Source organism: Notamacropus eugenii, chromosome 1, assembly GCF_028372415.1.
Source record: "Notamacropus eugenii isolate mMacEug1 chromosome 1, mMacEug1.pri_v2, whole genome shotgun sequence".
NCBI classification, from domain to species: domain Eukaryota; kingdom Metazoa; phylum Chordata; class Mammalia; order Diprotodontia; family Macropodidae; genus Notamacropus; species Notamacropus eugenii.
Genome location: NC_092872.1, coordinates 549,975,334 through 549,999,289, shown reverse-complemented (window position 1 = coordinate 549,999,289; position 23,956 = coordinate 549,975,334). Strand labels below are relative to the sequence as shown.

At 37.2% G+C, this 23,956-nt stretch overlaps 1 protein-coding gene across 3 annotated transcripts in view; it reads left to right on the top strand.

Moving 5' to 3' along the window:
- ASAP2 (ArfGAP with SH3 domain, ankyrin repeat and PH domain 2) overlaps nucleotides 1-23,956 on the top strand; it is a 273,963-nt gene that overhangs the window by 115,975 nt on the left and 134,032 nt on the right. For all 3 annotated transcript variants that reach the window (XM_072634272.1, XM_072634273.1, XM_072634274.1), the window contains exon 3: nucleotides 8,484-8,629. In XM_072634272.1, the coding sequence (XP_072490373.1) occupies nucleotides 8,484-8,629 (146 nt within the window). The remainder of the gene's footprint in view (nucleotides 1-8,483; nucleotides 8,630-23,956) is intronic.

The window sequence follows — 23,956 nt, the reverse complement described above, 5'->3', positions numbered from 1 at the left end:
AATATATTACAACATCTGATGGAGGTACTATGTTTCCTGGGTCAAGGCACTATACTAAATTTTCTATCTCTGAGATTGTAGGATCCTCTGCTGTTGTGAACCCAGCGAGTTTAAGAGCCTGAGAGTTTAGATGGTTAGTAACCATAAAATTAAGGTGAAAATGTTTGTTGTGTAGAATGTGCTGGCAGCTGGAAATCTCCAAATCTCTTCTGGTTTGACTGGGTTCCTTAAAGGGCCTGAGAGACATCTATGTGATCACAGACAGGTAGGGGAAAAAACTTGATTTAGAATCAGATCTGGATATAAATTTCCATTCTTCTAACTCATTAGGGACTACATTCAAATGACTTGGGAAACTGAGGGTCAGTTTCTTATGTATAAAATGAAAGAAGTAACTCTTAAACTTCTTGAGAGAAAAGTACTTTGTAAACTTTAAATTGCTGTGTAATTGTGAGCCATGGTTATTATTACATTGACCCAATGTAATTATGTTACAAGGCTTTCCTAGGCCTTGGACCTTAGGAAGTTGGATGAACGTAAAGGATGATGGGGCATCTGTGGCCTTGAGGCCACATGTAGCCTTCTAGGTCTTCAGGTGTGGCCCTTTGACTGAATTCAAACTTTGCAGAATAAATCCACTTAATTAAAGGGTTTGTTCTAAAGTAAAATTTGGATTCAGTCAAAAGGTCGCACCAAGCACCTAGAAAACCTTGTGACTGAAGGTTCCCCCCACCCCTGGTAATTGGATAGCCAAGGGCTTGTTTTCTCCTATCACAATATGGGTCCTTTGACCCAAAGCCAACTTTAATCTTCCTAAAAAGTTTTTGTCAAAGACAAGAATAAATTCTGTTCCTTAGATTAATATAGTATTGACATAATGCCTGCTGGGTTTGCAATAGTCTTTTTGACATAATGGTCTGTTTGAACCTTTGCATCTCTAACCTTAAGCCTTTCAGTGTTCTTGAGATCAATAGGCCACATGGTGAGAATAATTTCGTACAGTGAAAAAAGCATGAATTTGTAAGTCAGTAAATATGAATTCTTGTTTTAGCTCTGCAACTAACCAGTTTGGGACTCTGGGACGTCAATTAACTTCAGGGGCCTCAATTTTGTCCTCTGTGAAATCAGAGAGGTGAACTAAATGATATCCTAGGTCCTGTCTAGTTTTAAGATCTTACGTTTCTTACCTGTGGGAAGGTCCTTGGCCAAAGAGTTAATAGTAAAACTAGAGAGTAAACAGAATTGAATTTGAGAAATGTCACAGTGATTGTGAGGATCCCAGACTGCTCTCTAATGCCACCCCACCTAAAAAAGACACCCCCCCCCCCAAAAAACTTTTAATACCATCTTTCTCTTGGTGATGTCATATTGTTGAGAATCTTGGAATACTCGAATTTCTTAAAAATCAGGCTTGTGAGTGACCAAAAGGGTCATTGGAGAGACACAATAGGCATAAAGTAAGCTGAGGTATATAGTATTTCCTTGCTGGCTTGCATGTAAGTGGTGATAGAAGAGATATCACTCAGGTAACATGATCAGAGAAGGAGGTGGGTTAGTAATATAGCAAAAGGAAAGCAACAGTCTAGTCCAGTGGAGTGAAGACTTGGGTTTGAATCCCACTCTGCTGCTTACTTACCTGCATGACATTGCACAAGTTACTTAACCCCCATGGGCCTCAATTTCTTCATCTGGAAATGAGAGGCTGCATTGCATTACCTCTCACTTTCTTTCTACCTGTAAATCTCATTCTACAACTACTCAAATGCTGCACTAGTGTCCATGAAATATTAATTTTTTTTAAAAAAGGCCTGGCCTTCCTGTGCATAGCAGATGTAGTTTTTTTAAATGAAGAATCTTGTGATAACTTGAACAAATGACACAGGATGAGAAGACCAGCATTGGTTACTATTTGTGTAGATGGAAGGCATATTTAAGACTAAGATCATTAATTCCTTGAAATATTAAAGTGTAAGCAAAGGACTGATTGAACTCTTCAGGGAATTGGAAGGATTGAACTCTTTTAATGGAAACATTTGCAAGTACTATAACCTAAAGGCTTGATATGTTTGCTTTGGTTACTTTCCAAAAACTTTATTCCCAAGCTTTATTTTAGATTCCTATTTTGAGACTGCTTTTGGCAAAAGAAAAAAGAAAGGTACCCAGTTACTTTCTAGTTTATGATAGAAAAAATAGAACCTGAAGGCATATTGAAGCAATAAATATTTTAATATGTCTTTTGTGGAGATGTGTTATGTGCAGGACAGTATGATAGGGCGCTGTGAAGGTTATGAGGAAACAAGACTTGGTCTGTGACCTGCCTGAGCTTCTGAATTGTTGGATGGAGAAGATACATATATAGAAACACTAATAATAGTATAAGAACATGTCATATGCAAGATATGTTACATTATATATGCTTGGGTAGGGGGCAATTATTTCAACGTACTGTTGTGGAAAGAGCACTGAATTTGGAGTCAGAAGATTTGATGTCTGAAGACCTGGGTTCAAAACTTGGCTCTGCCACTTACTCTTTGTCTGATTTGAGGTAAATCCTGCCACTTGCCAGGTTGTGCCCATTGACATTTTGGGCCTCAGTTTTTTCAGCTGTGAAATGGGGCAGTTGAACTGAATGATCTCTCAGACTCCTCTAAGACCCTGTAGTCATATGGCTAGATTTTCCATAATCTTTGGACCTAATAACTTGCTATTTATTCCTCAGTAGTTGGGTAGATGAAGTAATAATATCTCTTGCCAGTTGACAACACTTTCACTTATGAATCTCTGGAGGTCTTTTCATACTTCATCAAGTGACACAAGAATAGAAGGCAAGAATATTGACCAAGTTATGTGAACTTACATTGGGAACACCTCATCGCACCACTTCTTAAAATTCAGAATTTGTAGTACCATCATCAGGTACACATTCATCCTTGTCTTACTTTGTACTCTTGAAAGCCTCTGCTTTTAGAAGCTATCCAAGAAAGAAGTATCATGCTGCCATACTTCATTAAGGGGAAGCATGAAACAGTAATAGTTCATGTATTCCTAAAGTCTTGAGGTTTTAGAAACTTTCTTTCCCACCTTCAAATGATGGATGATTGTTGGATTTTGCCAAAGTAAACACACTAAGAATGTCACCATCTCATGGTTCAGTACTATAATAAATGGTCAGAGATTGTTAGAAGAAAAGCACATATGTAGATAGCAATGATGATAAGGGCAACATCACCAGGGGACTTCATTCCTCAGAATGTGCAGCTATTCTGCTCCTGGTTAGTGGACTTTTCGTTGAATTTTGTCCGGAATAGCACTATGTAGATGAAATACACACACTTTGAATATGAAAACAGAGAAATTCAGTCTCTTCTTTTTAGCTACTTAACTTTGAAAACAGAAAATTCTCTGCTCAATTGGCAAATTTACTCAAATACTAGAAATTTGTAATACCAGAAATTTTGTAATTACCAGCTACCAAGTACCAGAAAATTTGTAATGAATTCATCATATACCAAACTTACCTAGTTGCCTGGCTCCTGCTTTACTGACTCATAACTACTGGAATTACCATACCTTGAGAAAAACTTCATCATGGGAATGCTTAAAGATGCACTGGCATTTGGTGATTATAATCTTCTACCTCCTACAGCACTCATTTCAGGATGACTATCTTACAAATCACTACCATCCCCAACAACTTCCTTTTAAGATATGCCAAGGTTCAGAATTTACTTTGGAATATCTTGAATGCCCTACTGTTGTATGATGGAGCTTTAATTAAAACTATAGCTGAAATTGATATCATCGATAACACTCTTGAGTATCACACATCAGCAAAGTCCAAAAAGATAATATCAAGGATGCTCTTCTACAGAAGGAGTGCAGGATTCTACACTCATAGCTGACTGCCAAATGAAATGAGGTGATAAAGGCTAAGACAACAGAAATCTCCTTATGTGACACCCTGACTGATCCTGACTAAAAATCTAACTCTTGGTGTGACTTGGGCGGCCAGCATTTGGTAGTGATAGAAACTGCTGCCAAAGACATAGACTGTGAGGCATAAAGAGCATTCAATGTAGGGACATAAACTAATGGTACTGAATTTTCTCTAGCCTTAAATGAGAAACTAGTCTTCATTAATCAGGCATTGGATGTAGTTATTCGATGACTTTGTGCTACCTAATAAGGAAGTTCCTATGGTCTAGAAAGATCACCCACTTAAAAATCATGCCAATTGAGAACTGGACTTTATCCATCTTTGGGCCCTCATAAATAATATCTTGCATTAGAATACAAACTTTTCAAACTACCAGAAAGATGCGTAGAACATTGCTGGCTTGGTGGTAGGGAACACTGGTCACTATTCCCCTGACTTGGAAGCAGAGAGTGCATGTACACTTACACATTCATCCCTTCTTATATATCCCCATTGTAAGTCATAGATAACAACTTTTTCTTTGAGTCACAGTAGAATAGTAACAACTTCTTCAGCCTCACTAAGAGATGGTGCAGACAATTAGAATCTTGGAGTTAGCTCTGCCAGAAGAAAAAAGTATCATGAACAAGACAAGAGTGGGAGTGTTGCATTATCTACTCATACACAGATAGTTGACTTGGATTATGGAAAATTTGCCATTAAGAATTCTGCAGCAAGTAGAACTCCAGATGTAGAGTCTTCTCTCATCTATTAAAGACTTTTTTGTACAGATGTCTGAGTATGTTAACTTAGTGTAACTATTTTGTTTTAAATCTCCACTTTGTGATCAAAATGTTTTGAGTAAGTTGTTTTCTTGTAAGTTATTGTACAATAAGATAAACACTTGGATGGTGTAATGTAATAAATGATATGTCTGTGTTTGTAAACAGCTGATAAACATATGTGGACCCTCTGATTGGATAGACCAACAATTAAAAATGTTATAGACAACATTATAAGTTTGATTGCATATGTTAATGAGTGTAAGTCTGATTTCTCATTTTCATTGCACTGTCCAGCGTAATTAACTGTAACTTGACTTAGTGTTGCTCCATATATTATAGCTTACTGTCATGAAGACTAAGAACCACAGTATTTCAGTGATAGAATTTTGTTATATTTGCAGTTGGGCTATTCTCTTACCTTAAATCCTTGCTGTTTTCATTTGATCTTATAGTATATGTAAAGCAGATATCCTTGTTCTCATTTTATAGATGAAGTAACTTAATTCTGAGAAAGGTTCTTATTTATCCAGGGTTTCACAGCTAGTGACAAAGGCAGAACTAGAATCCATGTCTTTAGAATCATAGGTCCAAAGGGTTCAGAGAAGTAAGGAAAGGAGGGACCTTCAAGGCAGTTAGGTGTTCAAATAGATAGAGCTGTGGGCCCTCTGACACTTGGGCTGGTTGACCCTGGAAGAAGACCATGCCATCAGAGAAATGATGACATGACTTGCACTTGACTTTGTTTTGAATGAGGGAAAGACACATACTACCACTGAGTGGTCCATGATCCATATTTAAAAAACTGGTCATTGTTGTAGTTCTGTTGCGAGCTGGTCGTGGCTATGGAAAGTTTGCTGTACTTATAATACCTACGTGCAATGTTGATAATGCTGGCAGTGTTACAGATGCTTCTTCTCAGGTCCTTGGAACTGAGACTCAGGCAAAGGTTTCAACTGTGTGTGTGTGTGTGTCTGTGTGTGTCTGTGTGTGTCTGTGTGTGTGTGTGACAGACAGATAGATCCTTTTGAAAGTCTAGTGAAGCTTATGGGCCCTTCTCGGAATGATATTTGTTGCCCAAATTCGAAATCAAAGGAAATGCAGACTTTCATTTAAAGAGCAGTGAAAATAAAGATGTGTTTTTCCCAGTCTCAAATCACAGACTCCTTAAAATCTACTCAGGGATCCCTAGGGGCAACTCGGTGGTACAGTGGATAGAGTCACCAGTGCAGGAGTCAGGAGGACCTGCGTTCACCTCTCACCTCAGACACTTGACACTCACTAGCTGTGTGACCTTGGGTAAGTCACTTAACCCCAATTGTTTCACCCTAGGTCATCTCCAGTTATCCTGATGAATATTTTGTCACTGGATTCAGATGGCTCTGGAGGAGAAGTGAGGCACTTAAGTAACAGCATAAGTCTTCTGACTCTAAATCCAATATATTTTTTTTATGTCAATTCCTTTTTCTTCTCTTTTCATTCCTTCTTCAGATTTAATTGATGGGATTTAGTCTCTTAACAGATGTTTAATTTATCCTATTTGTTTTTGGAATGCCAAAAGCCTAAAATTTAAGGACATAAGTACCAAGATTAATTTACTCTATGCTAACTAGATACATTTGGGAATTCCCTTAGACTTCAAAGTATCATTGAAGGGTCAAGGTCAGAGAATTTTCCTAGCCTTTTTGTGCTTTATGCACTCAGATTGGGTCATGGAAGTCTGGCAGTAAGTGCTGTCCAAATACAGACATACACTTCATTGTCGTCCCGCCCCCCCCTTCTTGATTGTCATTGTAAGGTCAAGGAATCTAGATTTAGAATGGGTGATGACTTTTCCCTGGGGAAGAATTCAGGCCCTTCTAGACCTTTTCAGTGAAGAGAAGACATGGTGTCATAATCTAACAGTCAAAGAACTTCTCTGGGATAATATCTCTGAAGTTTTGTAAAGCAGTGAAAGAATCTTGCACTAGAAATCAGGAGACCTGGGTTGTAGCCTTCATGATGTCACTGATGAATAGAGCAACTTGTGGTGGAAACAATAACAACTCATGTTTATAAGTTGTTTTATGGTTTACAAAGTTTTTGCCTTACAAGTACTCTTAGGGGTAGGATCTCTGAGGGTCTGCTGAAGGATTGGGGAGAACTGGAATAGAAAAGCTGAAAATGGAAATTGGGCAATTGAGCCACCATATATAGAACTGGTGGAAGGAAGTCCTGATGGTCAACAGGCTTTCCTTCCACTTCTTATGCATCTCCTTCTTTATCTTCAGGGAGTCTTTTCAAAACCAGGACTGGGAAAGAAGGGACAGGAGTAGCACATTAGAAAATACACTGGATTTGAAGTTAGACATTCAAATCTTGGTTCTCCTAGTTAACACTTGTGTGGCCTTGGGCATGTCGCTTTCTCTGGGCCTCAATTTTGTCTTCTGCAAAATAAGAGAATTAAACTAGAATTGGTTCTAAGGTCCTTTCCATCTTGAAATCTATGATCTTATAAGGTATTTTAACAACTAAAGTGTGCCTTAAAACTCCCTACTGCTGCCTGGACTATATCAGTGCCTAATGTTGGATATCTTTTGAGGTTGTCAACACGGTATAACATAAGGAGGGAGAATTTGTTACACTCCTACCTTTCTTAGTCTTCTTACCTTAACCCACTCCATGTAATCTGTGATCTAGACACTGGCCACCTTGCTATCCTCGAGCAAGATACTTCATCTCCCAACTCTGAGTAATTTTCACTGGCTGTCCCTCATGCTGGGAACACTCTCTCCCCTCATCTCTACCTCCTGACCTCAAGTCTCAGCTAAAGTCGCGCATTTTACAAGAAACCTGTTCCAGTCCTCCTTAATGCTAGCTTAATTCCCTTAATGCTTCTCTTTGACATTATCTCCAATTTAACCTGTATATATCTTGTTTGTATATAGTTGTTTGCATGTTATCTTCCCCATTAAGCTGTAGGCTCCTTGAAGACAGGGACTGTTTTTGCTTTCCTTTGTACCTTCGGATTTTTACACAGTGCCTAATACATGGTAGGTGCTTACCAGTTTGGGGTAGAAGTGAGTCATGGTGAAATTGTCAGGCACTATGACAGCCTTGGCACTTGAGATGTGTTGAACTCTGATATAAGGATTCTTGTTGTTCAGTTCCCAGAGCATCAGTGCCTGCTCTTCCATAGAAGGGAGAAGTTATTGTGGTGTGTCCTTGGGCTTGAAATAGTCAGAATCTGGGCAGAGAGGAGGACAGAGTTTTTATTGTTGAATTTCTAGGAAGAGCTTTGTCATTGCTTGGAATGTGGAAGGCCCTAACCTTTTCCCTTACCCTTCCTTCCAGCGGAATTATTGAAACAGCCACTGGTCAGTTAACTTGACTCCTGAGACTTTTGCCATCATCTGACCAAAAGAGACTCTTCCAGAATTATGCGCTCATATAATTTATGCAAGTGTCCAGAGTATGGATTATAGTCACATCCTGGAACACCATAGGTTGTTGTAATAAACCTGATGTCTTGGCCTTTTCCTGTTTGTGTTATTCTCATCTGTCTGTGTCTGTTGGCTTCCCGGTGGGTTTCTGGCACATAACCAGGGGTTAAGAGTTCTTTCTGTTCAGAGGGGCAGCCTATTTTCGTGAAGGGTTTATTCATTCCTGGTAATGTATTCATGGCTTTGTTTTTCAAAAACAAACAGAATCTCTACCCACACACCCCACAAATGGATTTTTATTCAAAAACGTCTGTAGTGTTACTGCCAGAAGTAATGGTGTGGTATATCTCCTTGTTTTTGAAGCCCACGTGGAAAATGAAGAACAGTATACACAAGCCCTGGAGAAATTTGGTGGCAATTGTGTGTGCAGAGATGATCCAGACTTAGGAAGTGCGTTTCTGAAGTTTTCGGTGTTTACAAAGGAACTGACTGCACTTTTCAAGAACCTGGTAAGAGTTTGTGCATGTGACATTCCATCAATTAAATTGTGACAATCTTTGAATTATTTTAAGTAGAAAGTGAGCTCAATAAAAGTATCAACTTCATGTATTGTAAATATGTTGAGTGATTTTTACTTAGTACATAAAATAATTACATTTTATGAATTATTGGATTATTCTGGTACCTTAGATATTAATTATTTTGTTAATAATAGAATAATATCTAAGATACTAAAATATCTTAAAATAGTAAACTTTTAATTTTCATTATGTTTGTAATAATAGGTTTAGGTGATGCAGTAGATAGAACACTGGACCTGGAGTCTGGAACACTTCAAATCTGGCCACAGACATGTAATAGCTTTGTGACCTTGGACAAGTCACTTAACCACTGTTTGCCTCAGTTTCCTTTGCTGTAAAATGAGAATTAATAATAGCATCCACTTCCCAGGATTGATGTGAGGATAAAATAACATTTGTAAAATACTTCATGTAACTTAAAGCAATATAGAAATTGTTTCTGTTGTTATCATTCATCAACTCAGACTCTGGAGAATAGCTTTAGGATAATGTGTGTTTGGCTCTGTTGAAATCTCTGTAACATCCCTGGCTTTTATTTCCGTAGTTTCTAAATGATGGAGATTCCCTTCTTGGGAAGGATTTGTAGGTAGTCATTTTCATTTTTAATATCAGATTAAAAAAAAAATTTTGGTCCAGACTTGTGATTTCATCAGCATAGGAAACTCTTTATCATGAAAACTTCTACTGATACAAATCAGTGACTCATCTGAAACATATAATCTGAGAAAATTGCTTGAGGAACTGATAGGTTATGGGACTTGCTTGTGCTCACACAGCTGGTATGTGTTAGAGCCAGAAGTAGAACCCATGTCTTCCTGAATGCATAGTCAGCCCATTGTCATGCTGCCTTTCTTTAATAAATATGTTAGGATCTTTGGAGTGTAGGGTCACCTATGATTAAAGCTATCAAAATACAAAGATCTTGTGTAAGTCCCAGGTATAGGGACTAGAGAAGTAATGCTCTCCTCACTCCTTTTTACTTGAAACATGTAAAATATGAAAAAACAGACTGGGCATGGTGGCATACACCTGCAGCCCCTCCTGCTGGGAGGGCTGAGGCTTGTGGGATCACTTGAGCTTTGGAATTAGGAACTGTGGTAGAGCCAAAAGTAATTGGGCATCTGTTCTTCCTGGCACTGTTATGCTGAGCCCCGAGGTAGGGATTGGAGGTTAGGGGGAGGAACACCAGGCTGCCTGAGGAGGGTTAAATTGGCCCAGGTTGAAAGCAGAGCAAGTTAAAGCTTTTGTACCATTCATCTTTGTAAATGCCTGATGACTACAGAGAGAGAGAGAGTCTTCAAAAATAAAATAAAATATGAAAATTATATCTATACATACACAGATATACATATATATATATATATATATAAGTTTTATAGTACCTTAAAGTTTGCAAAACTCTTTGCTTTATCTAGCAATTGGTACAAGGGAAAAAGCAGTGGCTCTGGTATTAGAAGTTTTGGGTTCAAATTCCGCCATATATTATCTTTGGGACCTTTGTCCCACTGTCTTGGTCTCAGTTTCCTCATCTGTAAAGTGATAGATGAAATCTGTAAAAATTAGATGAAATGGTCTTTTGAATTCTTTCTAGCTCTGAATCTGTGAATCTAAGATATTCTTTGATACTTAGTGGAAATGGGATCTCACTGAAGTACTCTTTCTACAGGTCTATTTGCAGCCTATTCACACTCTCCTTGTATATTTTTTGTCCATATTATCCCACAGATCCTCCATTGAATATCCATCCATCATGTTTAGAGGCCTTCATGCTGCCCATCTGTTATTCCTCCCTCACTGTGAGATATAATTGGTAATAAAATTTACACATGTCCTGGATTTAGCTTGTCTTGAGACAAAATAGGCTTTCTCTGAAGACTGCCCTTTTGCTCTTTGCTATTCTTATTGCTCTGTAGCCATTGGAAAAGGGTAAAACATTACATTACTTATTGTGATCTAGACTAAGTCTTGTGTTCCACAAGTGAAGTGTGCATTGGTTTGTGCATCTTCCCCACAGTTCTTTTTTCCGTTTGCTCCTGCTAGACTTTGTCTAGAAAGGTCAAAAATGACCAGGTCAGGGACTCATTAATGTGTTCTGTGCCCATCTTTCTTCTGTAGCTGCAAACAACAGTGTCTCTTTCATTTATCCTGTCATGATACTTGGACCAATAGAATAAATAGCTCTTCGTTCTTGGAATAGTGGTTTATAAGGCTCTACTCAAAAGGGCACAAGAGAGGGAACATAATGTATTATTAGTTAAGAATGAGAAGGGAAAAAAAAGGACTGCCCAGCTGCTGATACATTGTGAGAGTTGAGGCCAGAGCCTCATTTGATTTCTTTCCCTGCCCCTGCTTTTCCATTTTTCAACTTGAAATAATTCTTCCACTTTATGAGAGTGTATGGACATTAATAGCCTAAATTTCTTTTTTTCTTTCAAAGAATATTTTAAAAATCTCCCTTAAGTTATTTTTGCATAATACTACTAAAATTTATGTAATGTAATGTGTGCCACTTTAGATTCTCAAAAACTACCAGGTTGTAGAGGCTTCCTGTATGACTCTGGAGGCTGCCTGTAAGTTGATGGTTTTAGAACTAGGTTAGATAAGTTTGGGAAGACCCTAATCAACAGAGGAATGAATTTTTATGACTTTAGCAAGCCATAAAAATTATCTGATGAGGCAAAGAGGGGTTATTTCTTTTAGTGGTGGAATATTACCCATCCTCCCCATGATCTTTTTTTTTTTTTTTCTGTTCTGACAGGTCCATTTTGGCACATCGGATAGCAGGTCACTTAACCACTCCAAGTTCAAGTGTTGTCCTCTGTAAAATGAAAATAACAATACTTTCACTAGATATTTTAAAAAAGGATATTGGGAGGAAATTGCTTTGTAACCTTTAGAGAGCAATTGAAATGTGAGTTGTAATTGTTAATGGGATATTGCTTAGCTGCTGCTATGTGCCATTTTTTAACACCCTGGGTGATGATAATATGTCTGGACAGAGTTGATATGTCAGTCATTGGTACTGTTGAGGACAGTGAGCTGGTAATAAACTACAGAAGTGGTCATAGTATGTGTTTTTAAGAAAAAATCTAAATGAACCCATAAAAACTTAACAGAGGCTTTTAGTTCAAGTTGATAATTCTTTTGCTTTTATTCTTCTCACTGCCTGCTCTTTTTAGTACTTCTTCATCTTAGCTCCTTCAACTTTTCTGTCAATATAATAAGTCTGGAAAACTCACACTATAATTTTAGAAAAGATGATTGGAAAATAGATAAGGAAATGGGCTATTTAAAAACTCTTCGATGGTGCCACTGTAAAATCTGAGGATTTTTAGAAGAGAGATTAAACATTGCTTTCTGAATTAACCTTGCCAAGAAATTGGTCAAGCATGAATGGTATCATTATGCTGTAAGAGTCTTGCCTTAGAGCAAGCGATTAGTATGGCATACGAGGTTCCTAATAGGATATTATATGGCCTTGAAAAGATGTTTCTTCTCTGTGGGTCACATTGTATGCATTAGTAGAAATGCTGAACTACAAGTTCGGGTATGACTCTTCATTCCTGCCTTATAAAAATGAAACTTAATTGGCTTAATAAATTAAAAGTTATCGATTTGAATACCACCTCTGCTACAGGTATTAAACTGTGTAACCTAGGATAAGTGACTTTTCTGTGCCTCATTTTTCTTGTAAAATGAGTAGGTTCAACTAAGTAATCTCTAAGGTTCCTTCCAGTTCTTCTTCTTTGTGGAAATTTCTATGTATATTTATTTATTTTATGACAAATGTTTAATAATGAACTCCCTTGAGGACTGAGAAAGCATTTTGGTGTTTTATAGCACCTCAGGATCAACATCATGGAAACCGGTTATCATTATTCTCAGACAGAATTTAGAATTGGAATAAACCTCAGTGGATGTGGCACTTAGTTCCAGTGGCTGTATGGTCTTGAGGAAGTCATTGTTCTTGCCTGGAAGTAGGAATTAGACAAGATGCTTGAAATTCCTTAAAGTTCTTGGTTCTATGATTTCTTTGAACGAAGGTGAACGTTAACTGTGTTCTGAAAGTAGTAAGGAGTATGGGGATGGATCAAGAATCAGGAATCATGTCTGGTGGATTTTGTTGTCCCTGTGGCTATCACTTTTTGTTTTCTTTTGAGAAAACAGAGCCTGGGAAAATAAATACTCTGATAGGGATGAAATTAAAATTCATGGCACCTGGGTTTTCATTCTCTTGTCTTCCTTGTGGAATTGCACTGCCCACCCTAGATATGGAAAGAAAGTTAATCAGTAAGCATTTATTAAGTGTAGTAACTGTCAGGTGCACTGTACAGGATGACACTACAGAGAAAAAAAGTGACAGTATCTTCCCTCTACTAGAAAGTATGTGCATGCGTGTGTGTGTATATAAATATGTATGAACATGTTCATAGATGAGTAAATATAGAATGTGTACAAAATCATTGCAATGATTTCGGGAGGGAACACCAACAACTCTTTCTGTCCAGAAATTGGAGTATCAGTCTAAGCTCAAAGTCCTTCCAATCTGGTAAAATTTTCCAGAACTGGAGGTTCTGCTGGCATAACTCTCAAAAAACCAGTTTTACCTCTACTCCATGAAGGATGAATTATAATGGAACTTAAATACTCTTCCATTCTTATAGGGCTATGGGAACCAATGTTGCCTCAGTTCACAGGTGAAAAGTATCACATACCAGCTAACTAATGCTGAAAGAATTGAGAAAATTCGCTGGAAAATGTATATTAAGTAAGAATGTTAGGCTGACCTGGTATTGTCTTATGAATGGGTGAAATTCTCATCTTCAGCAGTTCTGTGAACTTTATTTAGCATTATGCAGTATAGAAGATTATGAGTGAAATGAAGTTTACCCTCCATGAATTGCAAGCAAAAATTCTGTTGACTAGCAAGAGTACTTCTTTGAAGTATCACAACACAAATGTTCTAGAAGTATAATGCCAATGGAATTGTATCTGTGGCATGGTTTTTGGTGGGTGGCTTAGATTTTATTTAGTGGATATTAAAATGCTCCATAGAATTTTTAATTGTTATCATCATTCAACAAGTGACTCCTTTTAAATGGTAGAAAGATCCCTTGAAGGAAATTAAAGCACTTGCAGCATTTTCCTTGGGTCATGTGAGTTGAGACTGAAAATACACTTCAGCTCTATGGACAAAGCAGACTGTAACCTGGTATGTATATTTCAAGTTTTAAGAGTGTTATCTGCCAAAAAACAAACAACAACAACAAAACCAAAAAACCAAAGAGGAATCTAAAGCGAGTAGGGGCTTTGTTGATAGTAGAACTTTTGTGTGACATCTCTGGGCACTTCTGTGGCTCCAGAATTGTACTGCTTTCATCAAATTTTAGAATTGCAGGAAACTTTGGAAGTTTTCAGGACATGCTTGAAGCAGGCATGTTGCCGTATAATCTTATTTATTCATACATATGGTCGTGAAAGTTCAAAAATCTTTGGTGGCTCCTGAGTAAAGTTCAGTCTTTCTTTGCTTGGAGTTTAGTGCCCTCCACATTTTGGTACCTTCATGCTATACTGCTCTTAAAAATTTCCTCTATTCTTCTCTCTTCCCCATCTCCCAACCCTGCACTGTGCTATGCTACTCCTCTGAATCTTTCTATATTCACTGAATGGTCTTCCTTAACTTTATTAATATCTGTTTGATTCCTACCTGTCCTTTACATTTCAAAAGCAACCTCCTCCAGAAAACTTCCCTGAATCCCAGTCCCAGTCCCCTACCCCCAGTTAGTAAAGACCTTGTCCCACAGATCTCTCTTTGCAACCTTCTAATGAACTTAATAATGTGTTGTTATCTCAACTTGAGTCTTAACTCCTGGCTAGACTAAGCTCCCTGCCAATAGGGACTGTGCTTTATCTAATAGATTTGGTTTTGATTCCCCATGTCTCCTCCATGCTTCCTAAATGTTGTTGAATGAATAGAAAGAGGAATCCATCAGTCTTTAGCTATTGATTCCATCCATATGGAGGAGAAATAATTTATTTTGTTTTTTCCAAATAGTCGTATTTCATAAAATTTCATCCTTTGATGCCCTAAGTCATTGGGAAGGTACTTCAAAAAGACCTGATAGACCATATTATGGGACACTGATTAAAAAAACAAACCAAATATTTAAAGCTCGTAGAGCACTTTACATAGATTATCTAATTTGAGCCTCACAATAATCTGAAGAGGTAGAAATAGAGGTATTGTAATCGCCATATAAAGATGAGGAAACTGAGGCTTAGAGAGGTTAAGTGATCTTGGGTCTTCCTGATTTAAAATCCAGCACTCTGTCCATTATCCCCAGCTGTCCAAGATAGTTTGCTTGAAAACCCAGTGTAAGTAGAGTTGATGTTTTCCCCTTTTTTGACAGTATTGGGAAATTAACTACCTTATAAGTGAATTTGCCAAATAACTGAAACTTAGTCCTTGAAGCACCCACACTTTAAAAACTTTTAACCTTTTATGAAATTTTTAGCTACAATATAGTGGTACCCCCTCATCGAAGCCTGGGGGTCTGTTTGCCTTTGCTCTCAATATCTGTAAACTTTTGAACTCTTCTACTTCTGGTGACTGATTTTTAATGTTCTTAACTCCTTCGCCATCCCTTATCACCTAGTTGCTGCTTCTTGGGGACTTGATATCAGTCTTGGGGACTGATAATCCAAACATGATTTAGTGTAACAACATAGAACCTGAGGGCTGTTCTCTATAAAGGGGCCCCTTACTCTGGATCGGCATATTTGGATATGGTTTAATACTGAGAGACTTTGACCTTTGAAAAAAGGACCAAGTTTTTCAGTATGAAGCCAACACACGTGGCCTGTTAGAAAAAGGCAAATGTATCAGGAGAAGGGGTCCAGCTTTAGATATGCTCCGTAATCTTTAAGGTGTGAGTGAATGAATGAAAAGCATTTATTAAGGTTTTACTGTGTGCTTACACTATGCTAAGCATTGAGTATACGAGTTAAAAAAGTGAGACAGTTCTCTACAGCTTATATTCTAATAAAGGAAGAAAACATGAATAAGAAACTATTGATCCCAGAAGACTTTGCTAGTCTAGGAAGTCACTGGCATAGTGATTGAAGGGCCTTAAAAAAAATTTTTTTTTAATATTTTGTTTTTTCCAATTGTGTGTAAAAATAATTTTTAAAATTTTGAATTCTAAATTGTCTCTCTCTCTCTTCCCCCACTTGAGAAAGCAAACAGTTTGATATAGATTGTACATGCCAAGTCATGCAAAACAAATTTCCATGTTAGCCATGTTGCAAAAGAAAACAGACTAAAAAAAGCCCAAGAAAACTAAAGTAAGAAAAATATGTTTTGATCTGCATTTGGACTCCATCAGTTCTTTCTCTGGAGGTGGAGAGCATTTTTCATCATCCTTCAGAATTGACTTGGATAATTGTATTGCTGAGAATAGCGAAGTCATTCACAGTTCGTCATTGAACAATATTGCTGTTCCTTTGTGCATTGTTTTTTTTTGGTTGTGCTTCCTTCACTTTGCATCAATTCATGTGTCTTTCCAGGTTTTCTGAAAGCATCATGCTTGTCATTTCTTATAGAACAATAGTATTCTGTCACAATCATATTTCCGCAGCTTGTCCAGCCATTCCTCAATTGATGTGCAGTTCCTCAATTTCCAGTACTTTGCCACCACAAAAGAAAAGACACTTATAAAAATTTTCATACATATAGGTCCTTTTTCTTTTTTTTTTTTTAATCTCTTTGGGATACAGACCTGCTATTGGTATTGCTGGGTCAAAGAATACGTGTAGTTCTATAACCCGGCATAGTTTTAAATTGCTCTCCAAAACGGTTGGATCAGTCCACAACTCTACCAACCATGCATTAATGTCCCAATTTTTCCACACCTCCTTTAACATTTGTCAGCCTTCTCTACTTAAAATTTGTCAGCCTTCTCTACTTAAAATTGTTCGCCTCTGCTCTCTCTCTCCTCCTTACCTATCACAATCTGTTCCCTGGTAATGCCTCTGATATATAGATCATTTTGCTATGTACTTAAATAGTCTAATCACTTCTCCCAGGTGTATTTTTAGTCTAAACTACTTTTTAAATCAGCAAATAAAAAGTTTTGTCCAATACAAAAGCTATGTCAGGCATTGGGGAGTTGGTAGGTAGATGTTTATTTGATGGAAATTACAAGCTATTTACTCTGCTTTATGAGTGAGACTAATCACTTTTATGGTCGTTTGTCTAGGTTATATTGATGGAATGATCATTGAAAAGAGTATCTGGCAACTTACTCTATAGGTTTTTGGTGAGAGGTTTATTTACCTTTGAAAGGTAATTGAATCATAGTGTTCCCACTCTGTTGTGATTTTATGATAGGATCTGGTTATTGTTCATTTCATTGAAGTCTAAAGTATGACAGATACTTTATGTAGGTGTTGTTTATGTAGATTACTGTCTGTATAGTAAAATAAGATACTTTAAAAAATAGTTTATTAAGTGCCTTGACATAAATGATCTTACTTGATCATCATTAAAATAATGGCTGACATTTAGTGATTTACTCATAACATTATTGATCGCAATATATGCCGTACATTTCTCCTCCAGTCTGGCGTTTCTAAAACCTGAGTGTGACCCACAATCAACGTTATTTAATTTTCTTATAAGGAAGTTTTGTTGGAGGGGGTGGGCAACAAACCTGTATTCATACTAGTATGGTAGTTTATCACATCCTATGAAATGATAGTACGAGTGTTATTATTATACCTGTTCGACTTATTAGGAAGTTGAGACTCAGGATAATGAAGAAACTTTCCCAGGGTCATATAGCAAGTAAGAGGCAGAATTAGGGCTTAAATTGAGCTCTTCGAACTCTAGGTCTAGTGTTCCTTGAGCTGATAAAATTAGAAAAGACTTTTACATTTGGTCAGGGATTTTTGGTGACTTAATTAAAGGTATTTGTGTTTTCTGGACTTGAGAAGAATAAAATTCCAATGTAGTAAGTTTCATGCTCTCTTCCTTTCTACTACCTTAATGTCTCAGGCACAGGCTTTATTGACATCTTTAATCTTGTGAAATTTCAAGCATATTTCAGGGTGAGGAGAAAAGAGACTTTTTTTTTCTTACATCCCTATTATAGAGCCCAAAAGATCAAAGCTGTTGTGAGTACCAAAGAACTAGTGTTAAAAGCAGAAACCAGGTCAATGGTTTAATTTTTGTTCTTCCTTGGTGTGAAAGTTGCCAGAGTGTTTCTGCCAGCTGGTCCATTTTGATCTTTCAGTTTTGTTAAACACTGAGAATCTGCGTGGGCTCTTCCCCCTCCCCTTTTTAATTAAACAAACTATCAGCTGAGTTCCATTGCCAAGGAGGCAGCTTTGGAAGCATCTGCTTGGTGATGGCTCTTTTTGTAGGAATGAGTGTGGATGCGTGTCTGTGTTTTGTGTGTTTTATTAGGCTCCTGAGCAGTGGCTATGCCACAAAAAAAGGTCTCTTTCCATATACTGAGTAAGATAAGAATACACAAACACTGACTTGTTTTAGTTTCACTTTTTAAATTCCCCTGAAAATCTGACCAGCCTGCTCTGTGCATGAAAAGGAGAAAATGTCAACTTAGATGGTAACAGAAGGTTAAATGGGAACATTAGTTCAGTGTTACAGCTCAGGTTGAACCAATTCCTTCTTTAGAAGAAGACTGTCTCCCTCCTGGGAGAGCAAAAGGACCTTTTGATGATATCTATCAGTTAATTTTCTGCTCACTGGATACTTTAGACTCTCCTCTTCACTCATTTCTCTTCTTCATCAGAACATTTCACTGGTGGAAAAACAGAAGGAACATTAGATATCATCCTACACCCTAATTTTTATAGAGGAGGAGACAGATCCAGAGAGAAGTAATGTAGTTATTGAGTAGCATAGTTGGGACTCGGATTCCAACTCTGATTCTTCATCTTTCACAATTGGAATGAATTTGTATTCAGAGATACCCATCCCTAAAGTGTTGCCAGTGTAAAACTTAAGTCCCAGTAGGAAGCCTGATATTGTGGGAAGGCCTCTAGCAGGGCAGGAATTAGGAGTCCTGGGTTCTAGTTTTGGCTGCCAGTGACCTGAGGGAAGCCATTCATCTCTCATAACCTACCTTACTTCACAGAGTTATTGTAAGGAAATACTTTAATACCTCAAGGATTTATGATTTCTTAGCTGTAGTACTAACTACAGTGATGCAAATTACAGCCTTTCTGTGAATTGATAGAGGGTTTTTGAGAGATGCTGTGATTGAAAATTTATTACCTAGGCCAAACCAGGTGAGGAACCTCTGAATCAGCTACGCTGCTTCTTCAGTTACAGACGCACAGTTCTTCACTGGGTCTGTACTTGGAACCTTTCCAGCTGGGGTAGGATCTTTGTGCTTTGCTGGAACCCAGAGTCATTTTCACAGTATGATGAGAAATTGGGTTAGAATTTTACTGAAGGTTGTGAGGGAATGAGTATTTAAAAAAAAAAGAAATAAGCCTCTTGTCAGAGTATTGAAATACTTTATAAGGTTTTATCTGAAAGTGATCTCATCCTCCTGGAATCTCTTAAAAGTATTCTTTGTTCTAAGCTTTTTTATACATTTAAATTTCCACTTTCTGTTATAATTATTTGTTTCCTTATTTAGCATAATGTAAAGGGTTCTGGATTTGCAGTCGGAGAAACTAAATTCAAATTCTGACACTGCCACTTTTTATCTGACCTTATACACTAGTTATATGACCTTGTACAATTCTCTTAATCAGTCTTATTTATACAAAATTAAAATATTTTGGGCTTTGAGCTTCTTCATTTATAAAATGAGAGGGTTGATGTGAATGTTCCCTCCATTGATCTAGGTCACAGTCTATACATGTGTTCAAGTTGTTTCCTGTGATAGAATGTAAGTTTCTTGAGGGCAGGAACTATTTCATTTCAGTGTTTATATCCTCCGCACCTAATACAGTGCCAGCCCATAATTGGAGTGATTGATGAATGGGAGATACCTTGTTGTGAAAGATCTTTTTAAGACAACATTTATTCTAATGAATCAAAAGGGTTTTGTTTTTTTTTTTTTAACAATTTTTTAAAACAGACAATAAACGAAGTGGGACTTTGTATTCTTCACATCTTTCAAAGATACTTGTGTGATGGTAAAGATCTTTTCTATTGTAGAATATTGCTTGTGAAAGCCTGTCTGTCCTCATCCAGAATGCTCTTAATTCATGCTTATGCAATGCTCATAAAGCTTATACGTAGTGGGAAACGTAGGCATATAAATTATTTGTTGCTGCCTTGGTCCCCGTGCTCCTTTTGTGTCTTACTGTGATCTGAGATTTTTTTTCTACCCTTTTGATATATTTTCTTGCTTTAGATGCCTCAGGAAGCAATCTCCTAACACTCTGACAACTGTGTTGCTTCCAGTGTGGCTCTTGTATGTTGTTGTTACTGACAACCACAACAGTACTTTAAATAATAATAATAGCTAATAGATGGGGAAACTGAGGCAGAGAGGAGGTTAAGTGAGTAATCCAGGGTCAAACAGATAATGTGCCTGAGGCCAGATTTGAATCCAAGTTTTCCTGACTTCAGGCCCAGTACTCCATCTAGTGAACCCCACCTAGCTTTCTTAAGTATTTGCTGATTAAGAAGCTTTTAAAACTGCTTTGGTCTCATTACCAAAATTAATTGGTTCAATTTCTGATTCAAATAATTGTAAACAACGGCATTTAGTATGAAAAGATCTCAAACCTGAGCAGCTTTCTGGGTCCAGCTACAGCAAAACTCCCACTTGCCTTGGGATCCAGATTAAAATGTAATTGTGAAATGTTTAACAAAATAAGCAGAAATGCAGTATAATACATATAATGTCAATAGATCATTTGTGGCTTTTCTAAGTCTACATGCAGCCTGCAGGGATCCCTTTCTATTTAATCTTAACACCAATGACTTAGTATATCCTTAGTCAGTTAGCAATCATTTATTATAAAGTGCTTATCATATGCCAGGCACAGTACTAAACGCTAGAGATACAAAGAAAAGCAAAAATCACAGTTTCTGCGCTCACAGGGCTCACATTATAATGGAGGATATAGCCTAGTTTACATATATGCATAGTAAATGGAAGGTACTAAGAAGGGAGATAGTGGCAGCTGTAAAGGAGGAGGGCTTAGTAAAGGCCTCCTGCAGAAGGTGAGATTTAAGGAGTCCAGGTGAGGAAGGAGAGCTCTCCAGGCATGGAAGACAGCCAGTGAAAAGGTATGGAATCAGGGAAGGTGGAGTGTCCCGTTCAAAAGAGAGCAAGAAGGTCAGTGTACTTTGGTTATAGATTGTGTGGAGAGAAGTAACTTGATTTAGGAAGGGGCTATGTTGTAAAGTAATGTTTTAACACCTAACACACCCTCTGCTCAGAAGTTGGAGAAGCAGTTTTTTATTCACTGAACTGTGTGTCTCTCCCATTTGTTTTCTATATTGAGGATTCATTCAAGCTTAAATTTATTTTAGTTTTATTTTGTCTTTTTCAAAATCTGAAAGTGTTAAACTTTTTACATGGCTCTAATTTCCCATAAAATTGGACATAGTAAAATATAAAATAGAGAGCATATGTCAATATAAGTAGCCTTCAGCATATTACCAAAATGCCTTGCACTCAAAAAGGAAATGTATGATAAGAAAAGGAGATAGGCCAGCTGTGTACTAAGACTACAGCAGAGGGACCCCTACACTGGTATGAGCAGAACGTTCACACACTTGGAAGAATGTCTCCAGGGGACTGGGTAGGTACTATCTCAGGAGTTCATGAGAGGACATAAGCAAGGCTTGGACAGGATGAGGTGATGTGGATGGGCTTTGATTTGTACTATTGGGAATACTCACATTGCTGAGATTATGGGCCTGTTGAAGTCTTGAAGAATAAAATGTGAATATTGACTCACTTCTCAATTAGGGGCTAGTACATGACTATTTTGGAAGATAATTTAAGCCCAAAATTCTAAAGGATATTAGGATTCTGTTAAGAGTAATGGCTAGTCAGGGAACTTTGCCATGCTCTATAATGGACAGATGTTTCCAGGCTTGGTATGGCTCAGTTTTCTGGCCTTTTTCATTCAGTACTTAACACTTAAAAAAAAAAAGGCAGAACATGTGGTGAAGGCAAACGAATTGATTGTACTTGAGGAGCCTGTACTTTATGCTTCTGTCATTTTGAACCTTCACTGTTTATCAGACCCTCAAAATTAGGGAAAATACTACAACAAAGCAGGATCACTTTCTGCTTGAAGCCAGAGATAAAGACAGGGAATTCTCAAGTTTCCCTTTGGAGGAAATACTAAGGCAGCATTCACATAGGACATTGAGTTGTAGAAGCTAGGCATCACCCTATTGATTGGCAAATGTCTAAGAAAAATGTACCATATAAATGTAATGGAATATTACCGTACCATAAAAATGATAAATGCAGTGGTAAAATTTATACAAACTATTATAGAACGAAGAAAACAGAACTAGGAAAACAACATATACAGTAACTATGACAATTTAAAGGGAAAGAACAAAAAACAGAAACTGAATGATATATAATTATAATGACCAAGCCTGGCCTCCAAGAAGAAATGAGAAAATCCATCTGCCTTTTCTTTTTTTAGAGGTGAGGGAATAGGAATATGGAATATTACACATACCATATGATATGGTTAATTTGTTGGTTGGTTTTGCTAACCTACTTTTTTCCTGTTTTTAATTTGTTACAAAGGATAGTTCAGTGGGTTGTAGAAGGAGGAATATAGCAATGAGGGTTATATAAAAACAAAATATATCAGTAGAAATAAGATCTTTAAAAGAACCAAGCGTCAAAGGCTGTGACCTTTATGGATTTTTGACCCCTGTTTCAAGTTCTTACTAACCAGTTACCAGATTTAAGGGGTTTAAGGAATCCAAGTATTCTTTATTCAACAAAAACCAAGTATTGGGGTGGAAGTTTCATTTGTATCTCATAATGGTAAGGAAATATGGATCAAAAATGAGATAGTCTCTTATATATTTAGTATCTGGCTAGAAAAATGTAAGCTTGTGTGGATAAAGAGTTCCTTAGTTAGAGGCAGGCATTTAGTTAAGAGAAAAGATTTAGAAGAATTTCAAGAAAATTTGAAAAAGCAGTTTAAAGAAATTCAGAATGTCACCTTTGAAAATTATTATGCTTCCACATGATCTTCTCTAGTCATATATCTTCTTTCCTCTCACCTCCCAAGTTGAATTGTTCTTGATGGAATTCGTGTTTTGTATCTGTCTGACATACTTATTATAGACTTTTAGAACTGAAAAGAACATTAGGGATCCAATTTAGGCCTTTCTTTTTACAAATGCATAAACATAGGACCATTTAATGCATACTTCTTTATAATATGTGTATTGGTCTAAGCTTCTTGAGGACTAGCACTAGGTATTTTGTTCACAATTTTGTCTTACTCTGGGCCTCTGACATACGCTGAATAGTTGGCAATGTTCACTGAATTGAAAAGAAGTTGAAAGGACAGTGGGGGAGACAATAGACTCTGACATCAACACAATGATTTTGTTGTTGGTGAACTACTAGTGTCATCTGTATACATTTTTGCTTTTCTATGACCTTTCTGACTAACTGTATTCAACATGTGGAAATATAGACAGACCCCTAACATCAGGTATGCACAGGTAAAGGGGATAACAAGAGAATTCAAAAAGGAGAGAATTTTATTACTTTTTTTGTTTGCTTTTTCTCTGTTGCTAGTTGCAAATCCATAACTCAAAGCATTTGTTACTATTAGTTCATATTAATAATAATAATAATGTGTCTTTACATTGCACTTTCTACTTTCCACTGTACCTGCCTCTCGATTGGAAGTCAGAGCAGGAGTAAAGTTCACTGCTGGCTTGGAGCAATAAAAAATATATTTTGGTTCTGTTTCCCAGGGACAATTTAATTCTTCTCTTGGATCATAAAAAATTTATTACTTATAAATTGAAGTTAGAGGCTGTCAGGGCACTAGGGATGTACAGTAATCTTTTGGCATTGGGTTTTTTCTCTCAGCCAGACCTGGAGGGAAGGGTGCTTTCAAATTGCATGCCTGAGGCTGTCTGTACAGCCCTTAACTAATAATCAGAAAGGGATGCAAAGTCAGGCTTTCATTTGGCATTGAGCTTTGCCAAGATGGAGCATCTGAACTCCTCTATTTGCCCTCTGGCTATAAGTGGAAGCA